Below are 23,101 nucleotides of genomic sequence, written 5' to 3'. Positions count from 1 at the left end.
GTAGAGAGCTCATGGACACAGGATAGCTGGCACAAGGGGATGGCACGTGAACTTAGGACAGACACATAAGTAGAGTAGTATGAAAACTTAGGTGGGAGTTGGTACAGAGTCAGTTGGGAATTGTAGCAGAGGAAGTCACAGATCAGAGCAGGTGAATTCTAAGTGAGGCTTTGAAGAATGTGTAGGAGTTTGCCAGGTGAGAGAAAGTGAGAACAGGACTGTTTAAAAGTAGGAATTGCTACAACAGGATACATGTTTGGAGGTATGAAATTATTTTTTGAGGAATCTTCTTTACTTTATTCATGTCTACTAATGGAAGCAATATAATTTAAAGTGTAAAATAAGACAAAAAACAACCTTCAAATAACATGAACACACCCAATATTCATGGCTTCCTTCAGTATTTAAGTTTCTGATGACTTTTTTTTTGTTTGGATCAAACCACTAGGATTTATTTAAAAAATAAAATAATACAATGCTATAAAACCAGCAAGAAGGCCTGAATCCAAAGTTTTTCCTCTAATAATACCAAAGTCACAAATTATTATACAAATGTGTACAAATCTTTAATACAAATACAACAGGGCTAGATTTCAGAGGAAAACAAACAGGAAAAAGCCAGTTCTCATCAGGAGTTCCCTGCTGTCTGTAGCAATGGCAACAGGACTGGCTGCTTCCTGTACTATGTGTGTGTGTTCTTGGCCTCTCCTTCATACCCTGTTTCTCAAAGGAAACTTCTGCAGGTTCAAACGAGGTTCTGATCCGTTAGCTGCAATTTAATTTGTGCTCTTCTTGACTTTAGTTCCCACATATTCCTGTTTCTTTCTCCATTAAATCTCAGAACTTCTCTGAGTTGATGACTTAATTTATCACAGAACTGATAAACGTGACTGATACTACATCATCAACCAATGGGTATGAATTTACCGAGGGCCTGGCCTTGTTCTATGTAGAATAGTCTTCATCCAAATGCTCCGATCCTAGAGTGATTATTTATTTTGCAAATGATTGCACTCTGACCATGCTGAGTTCTCCAGTGATGGGACGGTTGTTCTTTTCCATTTTATTTCAGGGTTCAGCCGTGAGTCATACGTCTCCATCCAAGAAGACAGAAATTAAAGTCTACTGGAATGCTCCAAGCAGTGCCCCAAACCACATACAGTTTCTGTGAGTATGAGAGCGCACATCTCTGTAACCACTGCCGTTGAGATGGAAACCATAATGACGGGTACTGCTTTGCCATTGACTGTTCACCTGTGTAGAAGAGCTTTAGCAGTTACAGTCTACTGACAGAAGACTAGTCTTGCTTTTTTCCTTTGTTGTTATTTGAGACAGCACCTGGCTATGCAGCATTGGATGACCAGGAACTCTCTATGTAGATGAGGCTGGTCTTGGCCTTGAACTTGTAGCACTCCTCTTGCTTCTGACTCCCAAATGGACCTGACCCCACCCCCTTCCTTTCTTTCAACAACAAACTTCTAGCACATAGCCCAGGACTTTGCACTGTATTTTTTTAAAGCCTCTTCCTGCTTTATCCTCCTACATGCTCCAATTACAGGCATGCACCAACAAGATTGGCAGGACTTGGTATTAAAGGGGCATTTACTAGACATTGTTGAGTGAGTGAAGTATTACACTGCTGTAGGACTCATATGAGCCATCAATTAGTACTTGAGTATGTGGTGTGCAGAGTAATACTGCCTGTTTTAGTATGAAAGTATAAATAAGAAAGTGCTGAAAGTAGGGTGACTTCTTTGGCAGCACTACAACTTATAGATAGCTTATCAGATAAGAAAATAACTCACTGCCTGCCTCTTGGAATTGTGAAACCAGAATTACGACTTCGCCCTTTTCCTGTTCATCTGCACAAGGCAGAATGGAATGTTGTAAAGCCACGTAATGATTCCTGAGGGGTGTCCCAGACATATGTATACCTTATAGGAGAGAATCTTCTCTGGGACAGTTTCTCTTTTCTGCCTAACTTTGTCTAAGGCCTCCAAGCACACTGGAGCACTGCTTTGCCCCTGTGTGTTAGTTGCTAAGTGGACCTCAGTGAGCACTTAGGTTTAGGCAGTCGCTACGAAGTTTCGAACCGTGGCTGCCTCTTACACATGCCCTCTGGAGGAGTGTGACTAGTGCACTGTGAAACGACTAGGAGTGTGCTCTAGGCAGGGAACAGAAACCTATAGAGTTGAGTTGTACAACCCAGCGTTAGTGGGCGCCATTAACAGAAGAACATACAACAAAGACAAGAGGGGCCCGGCGTTGGTGGCGCACGCCTTTAATCCCAGTACTCAGGAGGCAGAGGCAGGAAGATATCTATGAGTTCGAGGCCAGCCTGGTCTCCAGAGTGAGTGCCAGGATAGGCTCCAAAGCTACACAGAGAAACTCTATTTCAAAAAAAAAAAAAAAAAAAAAGAAGGGAGAGAGGGAAAGAGAACAATAAACCTCTATCTAGTATTGGGTGAAGGACAGTCATAAGAGATTTGCCCCACACACGTGTGTTCTTCATCCATCTCTCCTCACACATTTTTTCACTTAAAGTTGATTTGCTTATGATGGGCTGGGTTTTGTCTAATTTCTTTGGTACTCTATTTCAGAGTCACAGTTGTTGAGAAGTATAAAATCTACTGGGTGAAGATTCCTAGTCACATAATTTCACAACCAAATGCTCCTACCTTCACGACGCCTAAAGCTACAACACAACCTATGACAACCTCACCTTCTGTCTCCCAGTTAACCAAGCCAGTGAGTAACGCTTCTGTACCGTCAGCAAATGCAATTGAGAGTGGCTTTTCTGGCAGCTGGTCCTGTGGTTGGTGTTAGCTGTCCTGCCATGTGGGAGGGAGTTTTTGGGGTTCTCTACAGAAATCTCTACAAGAAGTCTCCATTGCAGCATTATGATTTGTAGGTTTGAGTAATGGACGTAAAAGATTCTCCATTTAAAGTATAGTTGCAATACTCACAGGTAATTTTGCTAACAAGGAGTGTGTGTTCATTTGGAAATGAAGCCAAGAAAGCTCCCCCTTCCCTTCCCTTTTCTTCCTTTCTTTCCCCATTCCTCCTTCCTGCTGAATATTAAACATAGGGGGAAATTTTATTTACATTTAGACAAGATTTGAGGTAGTCTTGAAGTGGTAGTACAATATAGACTTTATCTTACTAAGATTAGACTGTTGGGGAACTTAGTGGGTTATGGCGGCACCTGCCCAGAATCCCAGCTGTCAGGAGGCACAATAAGGAGGATTGTTACAAATCTGAGGCCAGGCTGGGTTACAGGGTGAGTTTTAGGTCAGCCTGAACCCTATAGTAAGACTATTTCAATTCCCCTCCCCTTAGTAAACAAAGAAACAAATAATGTAGGAAGTTTGAGGCTAGCCCGTGCTTCTTGAGGCTCTATTCTCTATGTCTCCCCAGAACAGTACTAAAAAGTTCAGAGTGCTAAGTCACAGAAAAAAGTCACTCAAAAACTGTGTCAGCTGCATTTCAATTTAGACTGTCTGATTCAAAAGACCATGATTGAAAAAAAATATTGGAAAGGGTAATGTTTAGAAACATGAGCAAGGTTTTCACTGGAGGGAATTTTGATGAATTAGACTACTTATTGCAGAAGTGCAGACATAGAATGAGACGGTGTCAGGGCGTTGCTGTAGTTGAAAGACCATGCTTGTGCCTAAATGTTGACTTGCCTGCCTTCGGTGGGTCTTTGGAGGAAATCACTCCTGTGTCAGCTTCACTTATGGATGAGAAACAATCATGTGCAGCTCTGTATGGGCAAGAATAGCCATCGAAATAGCGAATACCTGCTTTCACCTGTGCCTTGTGCCTCACAGATGTGAGGTAAATGCTAGGTCAGAGGTTCTCAACCCTCCTAATGCTGTGCCCCTTTAATACAGTTCCTTTTGTTGTGGTGACCCCCGACCATAAAATTGTTTTGGTTGCTACTGTTATGAATCGTCATATAAATATCTGCATTTTCCCATTTGGTTTGGAGGCACGACCCACAGGTTGAGAGACACTGTTCCGGGTCCCTTTTCTCTTTCCTTTTTGTGTGTATATATCTCTTCTTTCACTAAATGGGGGACTGGAGAGGTGGCTCAGCAGTCAAGAGCACTTGTTGCTCTTGTACAGGACCTGAATTTAGTTCCAAATCCCCATCAGGCAGATCACAGCTGCCTGTAACTCCAACTGCAGAGGGTCTGATGCTCTCTCTTCTGGCTTCCTTGGACCCCTAGCATGCATTCACACAGATGCTTATTGATGGGGGAGGTCCTTCTGTGTATATGTTTATCTTATTGGTTGTTGAATAAAGTACTGTTGGCCAATAGGAAAGCAAGATAGGTGGGACTAGGTGTCATGGAGGATTCTGGGAAATGTAGTAAAAGGAAGTCTTGTGATACACAGCAGGCAGACTCATATGTAAGCAAGGGCAAGAAGGAAGTCATCCCTTTTTCTCTTACTCCTGTTCTCTGCTCTGGAGCTGCCACGTGATTCTGGCAAGAGAAGACGCCAGCTGCTGGCGTCCAATAAGATAAGTCTTTATGATAGATACTTAAGACTGAGCTAGCAGATGAGAAATCCTAGTCATTGGCCAAGCAGCATTTGTACCTAATATAAGTCTCTGTGTGTTACTTGGGACCTTAACATGGTGTCAGGCAGAACTTGGGAGGCCTGGTGGAAAGCTCCCACATGGCAGCAGGGATGGAGTGGCTTGGCGGAAAGGTTTATCATTATAACATATACACAAATAAAGCTAAAAATGACTAAATAAGGCATTTTATCTACATAATAGTAGTCCTTTTTGGCTTTCTTCTCTCCCACAGTTTTAAACACCTCCATGGATGCTGCATTTGATCACATTATAATGAATTCTGCACTTTTGTTCCACATACAGTTATTGAAGAGGGTGTTATCTCTATTACCTCCCACTTCATTCTTAATACTTACTTAAAAGCCGCTTTAAATGAATGAAATGTTTGCACATCAACTTCCTAATAGAAAATATTGCCCTTCATGTAGTCAATAAAAGGGACCTATTCTTTACCATACCTCTATGCCAAGGTGATAATCTTTAATTATATGGAGCTTCATTCAGAGTCCTGGCATTTTCAGGGTTAGAAGAGACCTCACAGTCTCATTCATATTGGTAAAAGTAAAGAGAATCTTAGAGAATAGGTTCTTTGACCAGCGGAATAGACCAAAGTGGAGCTCAGAGACCAAAACCACATTTCCAAGGTCCTAGTGGTTCCTGTCTTCACCCTACTGTGGAGTATTTATGTCCCTATTAAGCCTAAGGTGGCAGTAGGGGTAGTGGTGGGGCTCCTAGGTACCATACTGGGAGGCTCTGGGTTCAGTTAGTGTAGAACATTGGCTGTGCCTCCTGACACAATAGCATTGTTCCTACAGTTATTTGGAATCCTGGTATCTACAAGCATAACATCGTCTCCTGTATCACTTAACTGTAAATTTTGAGTGTGAATTTTAAAAGCTGTTCCCAAGATCTATACATAAAGACTTGCCCATGTTTGGCTTGACTGCTTTTTAAAATACCGTCTCTTGAAAATTCGAGGGTACCTGTTAGGCAAGTTTGCCAGTGTGGACTTATTCCTAAGAAATTTCTCTAAATTTACAGGGAGCCTTACTCCTCCTCGACTTGGATTGTGTGAAGTGTCTTATATATTAAGTGAACATAAACACTCTTGTACCAGTACAGGCTGACTAGTATAGTTTTCCAAATCGTAATTAAAACTATGTTTAAAAATCCATAGCTGAAGAATGTGCCAATCATTTCTAGTTTGTGATGTGTCTTCTGCTTAATTTTTTGAAGGTTTTTTTTCTTCTTCTTTTTTTTGCAGCCTATTCTTGAAGGCAATGGCTGTCTAGTCCTTGGCAGTGAACTGCTTGCTTCATAATTAAGACTTTCCCCTTCTTGTCACTTTTCTAGTTCAGTGCTTCCGAGTGTGGGAACAAGAAGTTCTGTGTTAGGAGTCCTTTGAACTGTGACCCAGAGAGTGAGCCTGCCTGTGTCTTCTTGTCCTTCACCCGAGATGACCAGACGGTGATGGTTGAGATGAGTGGTCCCAGCGAAGGCTACCTGTCATTTGCATTTTCTCATGACGGATGGATGGTTTGTATCTATCGCTTACATTTGGGATGACAGCAGGAGATTAACATTGAAAGTAGATTGGCTTTGTCTTCCAGATCTAAGGGTAGAATGGGAAAGGAAAATACTTAAGAACAGATCCAAATCTCAGTGGCTGTTTCATGATTTCAAGAGTTAGGCAGTAATTTCTAAGAGCAGGTCAGCTGGGAAGACCCTTTGCCATCTTATGTCCCTGTCTCTTTGTGAAAAAGCAGGAATCACAGGCAAAAGAAATGTCTGCATAAAATGTCATGTTTGTAATGCTCTTCAGAGTATTGTTTAGTCAGGTACCAGAACTAAAACTGGTGTCCCTGCTGTTGGCCCCCATCTTCCAGTCATCAAGTTTCCCACTGACGTATGCAGTGTATGTGCAGTTGGTGTGTTCTGACTGCTCCTTTATCTGATGTCTGGAAGGCAGCATATTTTTTTCCTTGTTCTTTCTCTTCCTGGGAGGGGGTAGCTGGATGGATTTAGGGATTTTGTAGGTGGAGCTTTGTGCTGCTGGGGAAAATGCTCCAGAAGCATCCAGTTTCCGAAGGACAGGAAAGAGGACCCTTGGCAAATGTAAGTCCTTTTCGTGGAGGATTGGCAGTGAGCAGAGTGGATGACCACCGTGTGACTTCCTCATTAGGAAAGGCAAAGTCTTTGGAGACTTTTCTTCATGTTAGGTTTAAACTTGACATCCATCCCCCTTTTAGGGAACCATAGTTCCAAAAAAAAAAAAAACAAAAAACAAAAACAAAAACAAAATAAAACTGAGCAAAAACAACTCTGACATGGATGTTCAAGAAGAACCAAGATTTATTCCAAAATGCAAGAATTCCACCCAGGTTGTTGGCACAGGCTCTTCATCCCAGCATTCAGGAGATTAAGGCAGGAGAATCAGGAGTTGAGGTCAAGGCAGATTTTAGGCCTGCAGTATGGGGTTGTGAAGCCGCACCTCAAAACACATAGAACAATAGTGACAGAACAACACACTACCTCATGCACTTTCAAAAGGAAGGCATTTTCAACCTTTTCTCTTCAGAGTTACTTTTATGGGAAGCTTTATACATTTTTATGCACCATAATGCTGTAATTGTGCAAAATATTTCCCCTGCTTTCTCTCTGTAATTACCATCAGACCTGCAGCTTATTCTTTTGGGTGTTCTCAGTACTAGCAAAATGAATCAAATTTGTTGCCTGAGATGAATAATGAGGTTGAGTTAAGAGTCAAATGTGACTCTAAAGCAATAAGGAAAGGTGGTGGTAATGCTTGTTTTGCGAATGGGATGGAATTGGCTGTGAAACAAATTCTGAAGAGGAGTCCAGATAGGATTAAAAGGCCTTGTTGGATAAACACATAATTTCTTTAAGCTGGCTCTCTGGGGCACTGCTTTCATTTACATATGTCAGTTATGTATTATTATGTATGACACATTACATCATATTTATTTATCATTGAAAGATAAAAACAGCTTTATTTCTGTAACTGTATAGTTCAAATTCATGCCCATTTCCTCCTACTGGCCACAGTGAATGGGAAAGAGGGAAGGATTTTGTTGTTGAGTGTGATGGCAGACGTTGTCCCACAGGTAGGTTAGTACTTGTAAATTGTAGGCAAGGAGGCACAAAAGCATTTATCTCTAATTTGAGATATTTTTATCTCACTTAGAAATCTTACCTATTTCTCTTATAGTGCTCATCAAAAGTGTTTATAAAAAGATTTAATTATGCAGGTGCAGCTGGTTTACAGAGAGATTCTGCTTAATGATTAAAATCATTTGTACACCTGGTTGCCTAAATTGGTGGAAATGGATCATCTTCAGAATATGCTTTAGAAGTGGTTATTTCTATTTAAGATTGTTATTTTCTAAACTTTAGTGTATTTTTATGAACTTTCTTTTTGATACAGAGTCTCATTATTTATCCGTGGCTAGCCTGGAGCTCTATAGACTAAACTAGTTTCAAACTCCCATACATCTGTCTGCCTCTGTCTCTTGAGTACTGGGATTAAAGGCCTGTGATACCACATTCAGGGTTCTGTTATTTTTGACTGTATAATATAAGTTGAGATTCTGAAGATATTAGATATTTTAAATGCTGATTGGATAACAACCTAAATTTTACTTAAAAAAAATTGGCTCATAAATTGAGAGCAATTGTTTTCATCCCTGAATGAAAAGTATAATTTTCCAAATTTTTGCTAATAGCATCTTGCTCATTTTTGTATTTTGGTCTTCTCTATGATTTTTATTATATGACATAAAGTCTAACCAGAAAACACATTGTTAGCTTCTATCCCCATTTCCCTCTTAAGTAGAAAACAGAGTTAATTTCTCCAATTACACACTCATAACGCAGGTTGCTTCTGTAATCTTCAGCAGTGTGGGAATATCTTATCACACACCAAGCATGCATTGATTTTGCAGCAGACATTCAACCTGGAGATAGTGTCAGATATCCCGGGTTGAGGACTCAGTCCTCAACTGTTTGTACTGTGCTTTTGACTGTAGGGATGACAAACCAGGACTCCTAACACTTCCTCCTGGGGTTGGGCTATTCAACAAATTCAGGAAAATGCTCTTTTCTGTTTTTTATAAATGAAATTTCAAAGGATACCAAAAGGGAGTTGCACATGGCAAAGTGTGTATGTGGGAAGTGACAGGACCTTCCATGGCCTCTCAGGGCACACCATCTTTTAAACCCAGGTCCCTTGGAAGAGCAGCCAGTACTCTTAACTGCTGAGCCATCTCTCCAGCCTCTTTCAAGAACTTCAAGTTCTCCAAACCCTGTCCTTTTGTAAATACTTCATCACATAGGCATGGTCAATTGAATCTTTGACCATTGATGACCAACTTAACCTTCAGTACTTTCTACTTTTCAGTATATTAGCGGTGAGGTTAGTTAGGGTCTTAATCCTTTAGTCATGGGGTGTCAGGGGCTGCCAGTCATCAGTCAACCCATTAGCACCCTCTCTCCCCCAAAAACCCATTGGAGAGTCCAGAGGTTTTAGGAGTTATATACTAGGAGCCTGGGGATGAAGACAGAATATGTATCTTTCTGTTTTATACTTGCTGCAAACATAATCTTTCATTGAGCAAACTCTTGGTTATTCCCTGTTCTGACCTCACTTGGGCCCTGGATTGTAGATTTCATTGTTGGCTGGTCTCATGCCAATGATTGTTTTTGGACAACACAAACCAACCCTGTAACTTGAATTTATGATCATTTTCTCTCCTTTTTTTTCTTATTCTTGGTGGCCAATAACTGTCTTAAGTCATCTACCATTATTGTTTAATAGCTTTTTGTCAAGCACAGTTTGAGGTACATCATAGGAGTTTTTTTTTTTTTTTTTTTTTTGAGAAATTTTGGTTTTGATAGTGACTTGGATTCCTTCCATTCCTTCCATTTCTAGGTCCTTCCTCCTGTCTCAAATGTATCCATTTGTGTTGTTTCTTTTTTGCAGGGTTGGGGATCAAACTCAGGGCTTCAGTGCATATTACACTGAATTTCATTCCCAGCCTCACTGTGCCTTTTATAAACTTTAATGCAAAAATTTCAAAAGAACAGTCCAATGAATGCCATTAGTCATTCACCCAGATCTTCCATTTTACCTTTATTCCTCTATGTCCAGGTCCATCACTCTGTCTCAGTTGACTTGTGTGGTATGTATTAATACAGTTTTTCCTCTTAAACTCTTCCAGAGTAAGTAGACATGACAGCATTTCATCCCAAAGATTTTGGCACATCTCTCCTAAGAACAAGAATGTTCTCTTGTAATTACAACAATTTTATCACATTGAGAAAATTTGATAATGATACAATCATTTTGTGCACTACACAGTTTATATTCCATTTTCCCCAGTCGTCCCAATAATGTTCCTTTGTAGCTATTTTTTTTTTAGAGAAAATTCTTCTCCAGCAGTGTAGCAATTATCTTTCAGTGCCTTTATGTGTCTTGATCTTTACTTTAGCAGTTATTCTACTTTTTTTTTTCTTGATTTTTTTCCCTTCTTTCAGGCCAGTAGCTTTTAGAGGGTTCTGCTATTTTTTCCCTCTAAGGCAGGGTTTGTCTGTGTAACAGCCCTAGCTGTCCTGGAATTGCTTTCTAGACCAGGCTGGCCTCAAACTCACAGAGATCTGCCTGCCTCTGCCTTCCAAGAGTTGGGATTAAAGGCATGCACCACCGCCACCTGGCTTGAGTATTCTGCTATTGACATGGCAGATTCATATTAAGATTTTTGGCACCAGGCTGGAAAGATGGTTCAGCCATTAAAAGCTAGACTCACAACCAAAAATATAAGAATTTTGGTACAATGGGCTGATGATATGGTTTAATGGGTAAAGGTGCTTGTTACCAAGTTTGATCACCTGAATTCAATCCCTGGGACCCACATAATGGATAGAGACAAATGATTCTCACATTCTGTCTGCTGACTTACCCTTGGGTGCTATGCATTGCTCGTGCACTCTCTCTCACACCAAAGTGTAGAATTATTGGCAAAATACTAATAATGATTCACTAATGATGAATCAGCTCATCAAGTAAAGTGTACATAATTTTGTCTGTTGTCTGCTGGCTGTAGGTGTAAAATGCAGGTCTCTGTACTAGCGAACAATACATAGGGTGGTGTTTTAACTCTTAGAGAACTTTCTTCTCTCCAGTAACCCATGACCAGGTGACTTTAGTGTGGGATGACTCCTCCGTCAGTTGTCACATCTGTCTTTGCAGAGTGGTGACTTCTAAGTTACCAGTTGGTAGTTTTCTGAAAAGAAGAGCTTTTTCCTCTACACCTTTTTTCTTTTGAGACTCACTCTATGGAGTGATGGATTGGATTGTTTTTAATTAGAATTTTTATTCACTCTGTGTGTGTGTGTGTGTGTGTGTGTGTGTGTGTGTGTGTGTGTGTGTGTGATTGTGTGTGCGGTATGCATGTGGAAGTCAGAGGACAACTTTGTGGGGACAGCTTTCTCCTTCCACCTTGCTGTGGGCTCTGGGAATTGAACTTGGATCATCAAGTTCTGCTCTGGGAGTGTCTTTACCTGCTGAGCCGTCTTTCAGCTCCTAGACTAATGATTTCTTCTTGCCCATTGTGTTGCAGTTTATTGATGGGGTCTCTTCAGCTGCCCTCTGGCCTCTCTTGGCAACTCTATCCATTTTTAGTGTGTCTTAATTTGCTTTGGTGTCAAAAGATGCTTTCCATCCATACTTCATCATTCTTCAAAATAAGCTGTTTCTTTTTAGCAGGAATGATTTGTAGAAGTTAAGATTTGAATGCTAATATGTTGCCAGATACTGACCTTTCTGTGGATTAATGTTGAGGGGAGTATTCAGGGTAGGTAAGTACTCAGTACTATTGAGCTACCCATGTTTGCCCTCCCATGTACTTTTTAAAAAAATTATTAAGACAGTCTCTCATATAGTGCTCACAGTGAGGTGAAAAGAAGGCAACAGAACTTGTTTTCTCCCAAGAAGGAAGAAATAGACAGATGCAAATGTTTGAGTCCATACACATGGAAGTGCTAACAGTGGCATCCATTTGTGGGGTGTAGGACTATGAAGATATGCTATGTCTTTAAAAAAAAAAAGCAACTCAGGGCCTTTCACATGCTAGGTAAGTGCTCTACTGTTGTTTTACACTGCCTCCAACATGTCTGTTTTGATCTATTACTTTAGAATTTTGGTGCTCCATTTATTCTTAATTAACTTTTCAGACAGGGTCTCACTGTGTAGCCCTGACTGGCCTGGAACTTGCTATGCAAAGTAGCCTGGCTCAGATCTCAGAGATCTGCCTCCCCAGGCTGGGATGAAGGGTGTGCTCCCACTTCCAGCTGTTTATTTTTGAGACAGGGTCTTATGATGTAGCTGTGCCAACAGGCCTCAAGCTCACAGAGATCTGCTTGCCTCGGTCTCCTGAGTACTGGGGTTAAAGGTGTGCATAGCCATACATAGCTAAAACCTTATTTTTTAGCTCACAAATAAACAACTGGTTCTCCAGACTTCACAGATCATTTACTGCTGAATCAATTACATTTTAAAAGTATCAAATGCTGTTTGATTAGGGGTTCCTTAAAATGATGTGCTTGCTTTCCAGGGTGATGACGATGCTTACTTGTGCATTCGAGAAGATCAGACAGTGTATATACGGCCCTCCTATCTGACAGGGCGAAGTTATCCTGTGATGGAATCCACCAGGGTGAGTGTGAACCTGCTGGGAATGCATCAGGTTGGTCCACCTTCCTGCTCCGTGGCTGCCACTGATGTGGCCAGCCCTGCAGTTAGCCCAGCTCAGGCATGGGCCGGGCAGCTGCATTCTTCTCAGAGTGATCTCCAAGAAATATTCTGTGCTTAGAAATCACAGGACAAAGTTCTCTGCTGGGAAACGATCAATTATTGCTTATGTCACTTAAATCATTTTCATCACATCTTATGGAAAAGTATTAAACAGTATTAAAATGGCTTATTGACAAGATCAGAGGACTAGCTTCTTACCAAAAGGACAGGTTTTTAAGATGAGACTTGGGGAAGGGTGCCCCAGGGCTCAGTCCCCAGCACAGCATAAAAAGTTCAGGGCTGGAGAGATGGCTCAAGAGTCATGAGCACTTGTTGCGCTTGCAGAGGACCCCACATGGTGGTTCACAACCTTCCGTAACCCTAGGTCCAGGTGATCCAATGTCCTCTTCTGATATCTGTGGGCACCAGGCATACACACACTTATGCAGGTAAAGCATCATATACTCGTAGGAAAAGAAGTAAATCCTAAGGGGGGTGAATAGTTTAAGATCACACAGAGAGTTCAAGGCTAGCCTAGACTACACCCTCTCTTAAAAACAGTCAATCAAACAGATAAACAGCCAAACTTCTGTTAGTTACAGAGGCATTTCTTGGCTAGCGGGAAGGAAGAACACATGTAAGCACTGATACCCAGGTGGTTGTCTTGCTTTCCCCTTATTGGCACCTGTGCCAATGTTAAGTACTACTTTTTTTGTAGGACAGTTAGGCACAGTGGCCCTTCCTTAGTGTCACAGTGAATGAAGTGTGGCTGGGTGGTAGCTTCCTTCCATGACACCACTGCCACTGTGCCTAGCTTTCTTGTGAGGTCGGCTTCCTCAGAAGCCTGGGATGCCTGCCTACAGCTGTGTTGCATGCTGGCCTCTGGGTGTTCTTTGGCATTTCTGGTGGGTTAGCCCATCAATTAGATTTTCTAACCTAGGTAGATGAACTGTGAAGGTCTGGCTCAGAGTGAAAAATGTTTGCCAAGTGGCATAAAGACAAACTGGAATAATAATAATAATAATAATAATAATAATAATAATAATAATAATAAATCATCTTGGTCTTCTTCGATGGGTAAAAACTAAGGAAGAACACTGAAGATAAAACATGCTCCTCCAACTTTAGAGAAAGGAAACAGAGCAGGCCAGGGTTTGAGTGTGCCTTATTTTTAGCAAATCTTTGCAAAGTGTTGAGAAGCTCTTGTGTTTGTAGGGGACTCTCGAAGATATGGCTTGGAGGCTGGTAGATGGTGTCATACAGTGTTCATTCCGAAGAAACATCACCCTTCCTGGGGTTAAGAACAGATTTGTGTTAAACGAAAGTTACTACATCTTTCTAGCAGAAGGTGCTGCTCACGACGGTAAGCACTGGGTTAAGTCTCTCTTCCTTTCCCCTCTCCTTTGCATATATCACTACAGTTGCTCATTTTAAGGTATGGAAGGGGCTCTCTTTTGATTTTGAGTTGGGTTTCTGATTTTGTTTCATACAAAGGCTGTCAGCCAGGTTACATGGCAGCATTGTTTATGATTTCAAAGGCCCCAGCTTTGTACAGTGGATTTGGAACAGAAATGTAAGTGCCTTGCAGGAAGTAGGTATGTCTTTGGGCTTTGCTACACTTTACTAGGAACAGTTCCTTTTGAAATATTGTAAGAAATACCAACTCCAGTAGGACAATCTATTTTCCTTACATAGGAGCTTCTCCAAGAGGTGGAGAGACCTGGCAATGATTAAAACTAGAAGGAGATTATGTCTGGTTGCTCTGTTGAGTCATTTATTATCATGCATCTTCCTAAAGAAAGTGGATACCATGTGGTCCTAGTATTCTTTAAGAATCTGAATGTTTAGTTTTAATTTTCTTTGGCTTGTTGGTTTTGTTTTGAGACAGAGTCTCACTATATAGCCCTGACTGGCCTTTGTGAAACTTTCTGTAGATCAGTCTGGCCTTGAAGTCTGTCGAGGGCTGGGGTTGAAAGCATGCACCACCACGTACAGCCTCATCTTCATTTTCATAAACAGAATCTTCAGTGTCAGCAGCTTTGCCATTTTGTTTATTTCTAATATTGTCTGTGACACTTCTGTGGTCTGAATTACCAAACACTCAATTGATTCTATTGATAATTCTTTTCTGGATTACTGATTTAGTTTGCTTCTCTGTTGCTCTGATCAAAAGCACCTTGGGGAGATGTAAGGTTCTGCCTGACAGGTTACTGTCCATCATCAAGAGGATCCAAGGTGGGAGCTTGAGGCAGGAACTGAAGCAAAGACTGTGGGGGAACACTGCTTCCTCTGCCTTGCTCAGCTACTTATGTATCCTAGGACTACCTACCTGGGGATGGCACCACCCACAGTGGTCTGGGCCCTACCACATCAACCATTAATCAGGAAAATGACTCATAGATGTGTCCAAAGATCAGTCAGATGGTGGCAATTCTTCAATTGAGATTTCTTCTTCCCAGGTGACTCCAGTTTGTATCAAGCTGATAAAAACTAACCAATACAGTTACATTTTGTTGTTTTAACTAAACCACAAATTAAACAATCACTTTAATACTTCTTCTCTCCTTTGATTGCATCCAGGTGTTTTGAAGTGTCTTTATTGTTAGCATCTCTAAGAAGACTTGTGATTTTAGTTAGTTTTTATTTCCTGTTTAAATCAATAACTTAAAAATGGTTTTGGGGCTGGAGATATGGCTCCGTGGCTGAGAGCACTGTTGCTCTTCCAGAGGACCTGGGTTCAATTCCCAGCACCCACATGGTAGCTCACAACTGTCTATAAATAACTTCAGTTCCAGGGGATCTGACACTCTTACACCAATGCACATAAGAAAAGAGAATGAAATTTAATAAATTATTTAAAAAATAGTGTTATAAGTATCTAACTGGACCATCTTTCCTTCTTTTACTTCTTCATTTTGTTATATAGATAGTATAACTTGTATCTTTCATAAATTTTTAAAAATTAATAATAATAATAATGTGTGTGTGTGTGTGTGTGTGTGTGTGTGTGTGTGTGTGTGTGTGTGTGCAGGGATACACAGTCCATGATGTTCTGGTGGAGGTCAGAGGACAACTTTGCTGAGTCACTTCTCCCCTCCAGGTTACCAGGTTTGCACTTCAAGTTCTGCCACCCACCTTTTCAGGGAAAAAGACAGCTCATAAGTCCCATCCTTTTGAAATTACCGTGATATAATCTGTTACCTGATATCTAACATTGGCTTTCAACAAAAGTTTACATACCTACTAAGTTTTTTCACTATTTTTGCACTTGCATAGTTTTCTAAAAATGCGTTTGTATGTCCTGTAATTTATTCTATTCTAGTGATGGACATTTAGTTTATGTTTTCTTTTAAACAATGTAGAAACGAGCCGGGCGTTGGTGGTGCACGCCTTTAATCCCAGCACTTGGGAAGCAGAGGCAGGCGGATCTCTGCGAGTTCGAGGCCAGCCTGGTCTCCAGAGCGAGTGCCAGGATAGGCTCCAAAGCTACACAGAGAAACCCTGTCTTTAAAAAAAAAATGTAGAAACATTTGCTGTGAATATTCCTGTGCATATATTTTTGGTTCAAAATCATTGTGCAGCCGGGGAGGCAGACAGATTTGAAGAGCCAGAGGAGGTGGGTGACTTCAGGGAAAAAGCATCCACCAGACACAACAGGCTTGATGCACATATGAACTCACAGGACTGTGGCAGCAGGCACAGGACCTGCTCGTGTTCAGAAGCCCAGCAAGGAGGGGAGAAGTGGCCCTGGAGTCCTGTTTCTAACCATGAAGCTACTTGCAGTTGAAACCTGCTAGGAAAGGGAAGATACATTTTCTCCAATGCAGTGTTACTGCATACATCAACTAGATGCCAGGGTTTAAAGAGTTATTTTACCTGTAGAGTAGGGTGAACACATACATACATATATGTACACTCTTGGAATAATCTTGTATTTTCCTGACTTAAGTGTATGTGCAACATATGGTAATAAAAGAAACAAATAAGGCCGGACATGGTGGTGGCTGCCTTTAATCCCAGCACTAAGGAGGAAGTGGCAGGTGGATCAAATACATCTGTCAGTGTTGGAGAATTACACTGGGTATTGTCAGTGATTTGTCAGCAGCCATTATGTTGACATTGTTTACTCTGTTAATCGAGCACACTGGTTCTTTTCACTTTAACTCTTCCATTCCCGTCCTTGTTTTGATTCATCTCCTTGTTGGCTAAATTATTTTCTTTTATTTTCAGGAAAGTCATGTGCTCTCAAATATGTCTTTATGCTGCTTTTACATGCGAATGCCAACTCTTCCTATCTGACTATTTTTCATTACTGTAAGACATTTTTGTTCTATTGTGTGTTCACCTTTCAGGCCGAATTTTTAGGCACCTTAAGCAACCTCTGATAACGTACGAAAAATATGATGTGACAGGCACTCCAAAGAACGTAGGAGGGTCCCGCTCTTCACCCCTTTTAAAGGCTCATGGTAAGTTAATGGCGCATCATTACATTTTGTGGGATGTGCTAACCAATGAGCAGGCATTGGCTGGATCAGGAACAGTGGCAGGAGTCACTTAGCAAATTTCATGATTCTTTTATCTTTAAACATTGACATTTTCAGGTATATTGTCTCTCTGAATGTTTGTCAGTTTTAATTAAAAGTGGCAAAGAAATCCAATTCAGTGGAATGAACACTGACACATTAAAATCAGTGGAAATTCTAAATTCATCCAGGTCACGTATTATTGGATTAGTTAATTTAATGCTTTTGAATCCTTGGTTTTTGTTTTTTATTAAAATAAATGCTAACTAAGAAGTGGTGTGTGGTTTTGGTTGTTTACTTTTAACAGTAGTTTGTTTTCACAAATGTAGTTTCACTCTTGTGTTAGCATTTCAGCGTAGAAAGTACTCAGGGCAGTGCTTAGGTTTTGAATATTTGGATGAGCAAAGTCACCAAAGTGGGAAAGAAGTTGTTTGGACAAAAAGACTCTTATATGCTTTGTGTCTACCAATGAAAGTTGATTCTATTTGCAAAGTGCACTGGCTGGTGTGGGAAGTATAGGATAGGATAGGATTTAAAAGCAAGAAACAGTGCAAACTGTACCATTACATCACATTAGCCTTTCCGGGGATTTTCTTCCCTTTACATTCTCCAGAGTCCTTCATGGTGGAGGCTTTCCACAATTGTCACCACAGCTTACCTGGAAAGCCTCCAGTTGGGCAGGAATTAGATCCAGAAGTCACATGTCTTTTTGTCTTTCATTTGTTGTTTGGAGTAAGATTGTGGGAGAAGAAAGCTACAGACAGACTGTTAGAAAGATAGTTAAGAACACAGTTTCTGTGATCAAGCTATTTGAATGCTTTGTGCCATTGTTTCCCCATTTAGCCAATTGGGGACAATATAAATACCTATAAACAGTGGCAAAGACCAGTTTGACTAATGCATGTAAAACACTTGGGGTTCCTCATACCTGCTAGGGGCTATGGCCTTGCTGATTGTTATCAGCCAGAGTGGTGGTATAATAAGAACTATGGTATATTATGTTTTCACGGGGAAGGGGATCATATTTGTGTTACTTTAACATAGTTTGCTGGTTGTTTGTATTTTCTGAGCACTTGGTTTGGCCATTGATGCAGCAGCTTACTTACTCTGTGCTGTGAATCACTGCATCTTTCTCTCCTGTAGGTGCCTTAATGTTTGTGGCATGGATGACCACAGTTAGCATAGGAGTACTGGTTGCCCGGTTCTTCAGATCTGTGTGGTCCAAAGCTTTCTTTCTTGGTGAAGCAGTTTGGTTTCAGGTAGGTGACAGCAAGGGCTTAAAGCCATTTCCGTGTTATTCAAACACTGTGATGTGAAGTTTGTATGCTTTGGATTTTACATTATTCACTGTGTGTGTAAGTCAGAGAACAACTTCTGTGAGTCAGTTTTCTTCTACCATGTAGGTTCTGGGATCACTTGGGTCATTGGGTTTCACAGCAAGTCCATTAACTGCTAAGTCATCTCCCTGGCCCACATGAGCTTTTCTTTTTCTTTTTTCAGTTACAGCTATTGCAGATCTTAGATCCATTCCCCCTTCCCCAGTTTCCTAAGCAACTGAGGGCCAATGCAAGATTCCTTACCATGTCTGGCTTTGTGATGAGCCTGCTGAATTGGAGAACATGTCAGGGTCAAATGGTGCTTCCTTACCCCTGAGTTTGTAGTGGGAGGAGCTAAGAGAGATTCACTCACAGCACTAGTCAGTTTGAGTCAAGGAGGGCTGGTAAAGAGGAGAAAGAAATGGTGGTGCTCACTGCACATCATCAGGCTTGTGCAGCAAGCATCTTTACCCACTGAGCCATCCTGTCTGTCCTTCTGCTATGCTTAAACATATGCTATTGATGTGTGTATATGTTAGTGACATTCAGAGAAACTTATAGGGTCACATCTATCATACTATACATCATGTAGGGTAACCTTTTTCTGGAATAATTTTGACATAAACCAGTCGTCCAATACATAATAGTGCCTACTCTCATTCTTAATATTTTCGTGTTTTTACGCAAAGAATTATATGTCCCAAATAGTGATCTTTTATCTTCTCTGATTACACTGCAAGCCCTGCAGAATATGGTGTTTTTGGTTTCCTCGCTGTACCTCTGCACATGGCATAGCACTCTGCATGGTGACAGAGCCTAATACATGCCTTTGGAAGGAAATGAAGGTCTTGGCAAGTAAATGTGCTTTGTGTGTGAGACATCCATTCCTGCCGTAGGGAGCAGGTGAACCCTTAGTGAGCCCTTTTGAATGATGAGATGGCTTCGTGGAGTTTTCTTTAGCTTAATGGTCTATGACATTTTGTTTTTACTGTTTTGATGTAAGTGGGATGTTTGCCTTCAGTGAATCTCCCATGATTGTCCCGCTGTGACACCAGATGTCTTTTATACAGTTAGCTATCTTCTCACCTTGCCATCTCCCCTTGCAGGTGCATCGGATACTCATGCTTGCTACATCTGTGCTCACCTGCATTGCTTTTGTTATGCCTTTTGTGTACAGAGGAGGCTGGAGTCGGGTAAGGATGCCTTCAACAGGATGCTTCCCTATAAATCTGTTTTGATGTCAAAGCAGATTGCTACTTTATTCTCAGAGGTGGATAATGAGACATTTCTGTGCACATCCCTTTTTCCTTTTTTGAGTTATCTGATGACTTCACCTGGTTGGGGATCAGGAATGAAGGGAGACTGTGAATACAGATTACTTGGCACTGAAATGTATTTTTAGACTATATCATAGTTCATGTAGTCCTTTAGTGAGTGTGTTTTTCTTCTAGAATGTTGAAAATTAGAAGTATGATACCTAAGATTTATTTATTATTTATATATATTTATTTAATTTATGTATTTATTTTTTGAGATAGGGTTTCTCTCTCTCTCTCTCTCTCTCTCTCTCTCTCTCTCTCTCTCTCTGTCTGTCTTAATTTGAGACAGGGTTTCCCTGGCTGTCTTGGAACTGTCTGTAGACCAGGCTGGCTTTGAACTCAGAGATCCATCTACATCTGCCTCCCGAATGCTGGTATTAAAGGCATGAGCCACCACAGCCCAGCTATTTTTGTTATTTTAATGATGCATATTTGTGTGGATCTGTGTAATTCTACCACCAGGAAGCATAGTGGTTGTATGCTGCCTGTTGTGGATGCTGGGAACTGAAGTTGGGTCCTCTGGGAGAGTAGTAAGCACTCTTAACTGCTGAGCCATCTCTCCGGTCCAAGTGTGATGTCTAAGAAACAGGATCAGTTGAAGTGGCTTTCTCTTTGGATTGTCTTTAAGCTAATAGAAGTTGCAACTCTATTATATGGGCAGTCTTGATAAGTGCTGTATGTATGTTACCAATTTAAAAAAATTAATTAAAATATAACAATTACATCACATCTCCCTTTCCTTTCCTGTCTTTCCTTTAACCCTTCCCATGTCTCCTCTCTCTAACTCTTCCCATTTCTCCCTCACTCCTCAAATTGAGGGCTTCTTTTTCTTTGATTATTAGTCTCATTCTCTCTCTCTCTGTCTCTCTCTCTGTCTCTCTCTCTGTCTCTCTCTCTGTCACACACACACACACACACACACACACACACACACACAAGCACACATACAATACACTGCAAACATAAATATATAATATAAACTTCTGTGTTCATTTAGTGTTGCTTGTGTCTATATGACTTCAGGATTGACTCTTTGTGTTGGATAACCAATTAGTGAGATCATCCCTGGGAGAGGCTAATTCTCCCCATCTCAGTAGTCATGGTGCCTGTGGCACTTTGTCTAGGGGTGGGGCTTTGTGACATTTCCATTTTTTGACATCTGTGTTAGCTTATTGGTGATATTGCTCAAGCCTTAGTTAGGCTAAGGGTAGTTTCTATGACACACAGTCTCACAGCAGACTTCCTGGTCCTCTGCCTCTTAGTTATTCCATGTCCTCATTTACAATCTATATGGTTTTAAATTTGATTTAAATTGCCAGGAAAGACTGACTATTAACAATGCCCTTTGTTCAGCATGCAGGCTATCACCCATACCTTGGTTGCACAGTGATGACTTTAGCTGTCCTTCAGCCTCTGTTGGCAACCTTCAGACCACCTTTACATGACCCAAGGTATGGCCAGCTCTCACATATAAAGAAAGGCCCTTAGTGTGTGTGTGTAATTAGATGGGCAACTAATTTCTTTTCAAAGTAGGAACACTTTGCATTTTGTAGCACACAATGATTGATTGTATTTACATTTAAGAACTTTAAAATGGGTTTCAGATACCCAATTCCCTGGCATAAGGGAAATTGCATGCTTCTTATTCTCTTGGGGATAAATTGTTATTCCATCTCTTTAAATGCTACTGACTGGTTCTTTATTTTGGTAGGAGGCAAGTGTTTAACTGGACTCACTGGAGTGTGGGGACAGCTGCTAGAATAATAGCAGGTAAGCAACTGCAATGCCACTTACTCATATATAATTGCTGGCTGTTTACACTGAAAGTTGTAATTTGGCTTAAATGATTTTAGATGCATTAGTAATTGGAGTAATTGGTTGTTGAGGAGAAATCAGCCTGAAACATTGAAATCCAGAAAGTAATTTCTACAAGTAACTACTGAAGTCATTATTTAAGCTTGAAGTTTTAAAAAATGACTTTAAAACTTTAAAACTCAGCCCTTTCTTTTCTATTTCCCCACATTCACCTTTGCAAACAAATGAGGTTATGTTAATGGCCAAACATTCAAGCAGGATAAGTGAGGGCCCCAGGGTGAGGTGGATGAAGTGTGCTGGTATAAGCCCTCCGAGTCCAGGCCATTTCCCTACAATATGTATATGGAGGGCAGATGGTCTCCAGAGGGCAGCTGGAATTATCTGACAGTTTTTCTTTTCAGTACTGGGGATTCAGGACCCAGGGCCTCATAGATGGAAGGCAAGCACACTACCTCTGAGCTACGTCCCCAGGCCTTTTTATAATTTCTATTTTGAGGGTGGCTGTCACCAGTTTGTCAAGTCTAGCCTTGACCTTACTTTATCTCAGACAGTCTTTGAGCTTGTGATCTCCCTGCCTCAGCCTCCGGAACAGCTGGGCATATAAACCTGCACCAGGAATATCTGATTGATACCTAGGGAGGCCCCTGTCACCTCTATATTCTATTGCTTGTGGGATTAAGTACAGGATGAGTGTAAGGTCAGCAGTCATTTCTTCATCTCTCCCGATTCTCTTCACTACAGACTTACATTTCTGGAAAGGCTAGATACCTTTGTTGTTGTTATTGGGATTGGGTATTGAACCCAGGGCTTTATGCTTACTGGCTGCTGCTGTACCCTGAGCTACATCCCTAGCTCGTGGGTACTTTCTTAGCAATTGTTAGATCATAATTTCCTATCTTGTCTTATGTAGTCTTTCACTAAGGAAGACCAAATTATCTCAGCCTCAAAGATTATTCTTTTCATAAATGTTTAACATATTCTAATTAATGTAATGCATCAATTATTCTTTTTCCTGGCCACATATTTGAGCACACTTCCTCCTCATTCCTCCGTAGTGGCTGCCATGTTCCTAGGAATGGATTTACCGGGACTGAATCTCCCCAGTCCACAGAAGACCTATGCAATGATGGGGTTTGTGGTCTGGCACATTGGCACAGAGGTGCTTCTGGAGATACATGCTTATCGGCTCTCTCGAAAAGGTAGCCTGCTTGAGAAGCAACCCAATGCTTGCTACTGTGGGGCTGGAGAGATGGTGCAGGGTATGTGCTTGGGCAAGCTTGTGGACCTGAGTTCAAACCTCCAGCAGCCAGATGACAAGCAGAACATGGTCATGCGTGTCTGTAACCCCAGTGCTGTGCAGGAATGGAGACAGGAGAATGGCTGGGATTTGTTGGCTGCCAGCCTAGCTCCAAGTTTAGTGAGAGATCTTGACTGAAGGAAATAAGGCAGGGTCTCTGTGTGCTTGCATGCACACCCTGCCCCACTCAGGTACAGAACGTTTGCAGCATTTCGTAGCTTGAATGACCAAACCTACATCTTAGAAAATTGGGGACTGTTAGGACTCAGATTTTATCTTATTTTTTTGTGACAACTAGTTTGCTTGCATATCACCATTCTTATAAACTTACATTGTTCTTGACAGTTGAAATATTGGACGATGATAGAATTCAGATCCTTCAGTCACTAACTGTTGCTGAAGCAGAGGTGAGATTCTCCTCTCTTGTTGATTG

At 41.1% G+C, this 23,101-nt stretch overlaps 1 protein-coding gene across 1 annotated transcript in view; it reads left to right on the top strand.

The window, feature by feature from the left end:
- Frrs1 (ferric chelate reductase 1) overlaps positions 1-23,101 on the top strand; it is a 44,671-nt gene that overhangs the window by 17,216 nt on the left and 4,354 nt on the right. The window contains exons 4-15 of the mRNA XM_027395595.2: positions 1,073-1,167; positions 2,601-2,748; positions 5,945-6,127; positions 12,220-12,321; positions 13,614-13,761; positions 16,751-16,864; positions 18,065-18,180; positions 19,344-19,430; positions 20,910-21,007; positions 21,268-21,326; positions 22,427-22,570; positions 23,014-23,075. Of these exons, the coding sequence (XP_027251396.1) occupies positions 1,073-1,167; positions 2,601-2,748; positions 5,945-6,127; positions 12,220-12,321; positions 13,614-13,761; positions 16,751-16,864; positions 18,065-18,180; positions 19,344-19,430; positions 20,910-21,007; positions 21,268-21,326; positions 22,427-22,570; positions 23,014-23,075 (1,356 nt within the window). The remainder of the gene's footprint in view (positions 1-1,072; positions 1,168-2,600; positions 2,749-5,944; positions 6,128-12,219; positions 12,322-13,613; positions 13,762-16,750; positions 16,865-18,064; positions 18,181-19,343; positions 19,431-20,909; positions 21,008-21,267; positions 21,327-22,426; positions 22,571-23,013; positions 23,076-23,101) is intronic.

Source organism: Cricetulus griseus (genome assembly GCF_003668045.3).
Source record: "Cricetulus griseus strain 17A/GY chromosome 1 unlocalized genomic scaffold, alternate assembly CriGri-PICRH-1.0 chr1_0, whole genome shotgun sequence".
In the NCBI taxonomy this organism is placed as follows: Eukaryota; Metazoa; Chordata; class Mammalia; order Rodentia; family Cricetidae; genus Cricetulus; species Cricetulus griseus.
Note: the sequence above shows the minus strand (reverse complement) of the source record. Positions and strands in the feature narration are given on the sequence as shown.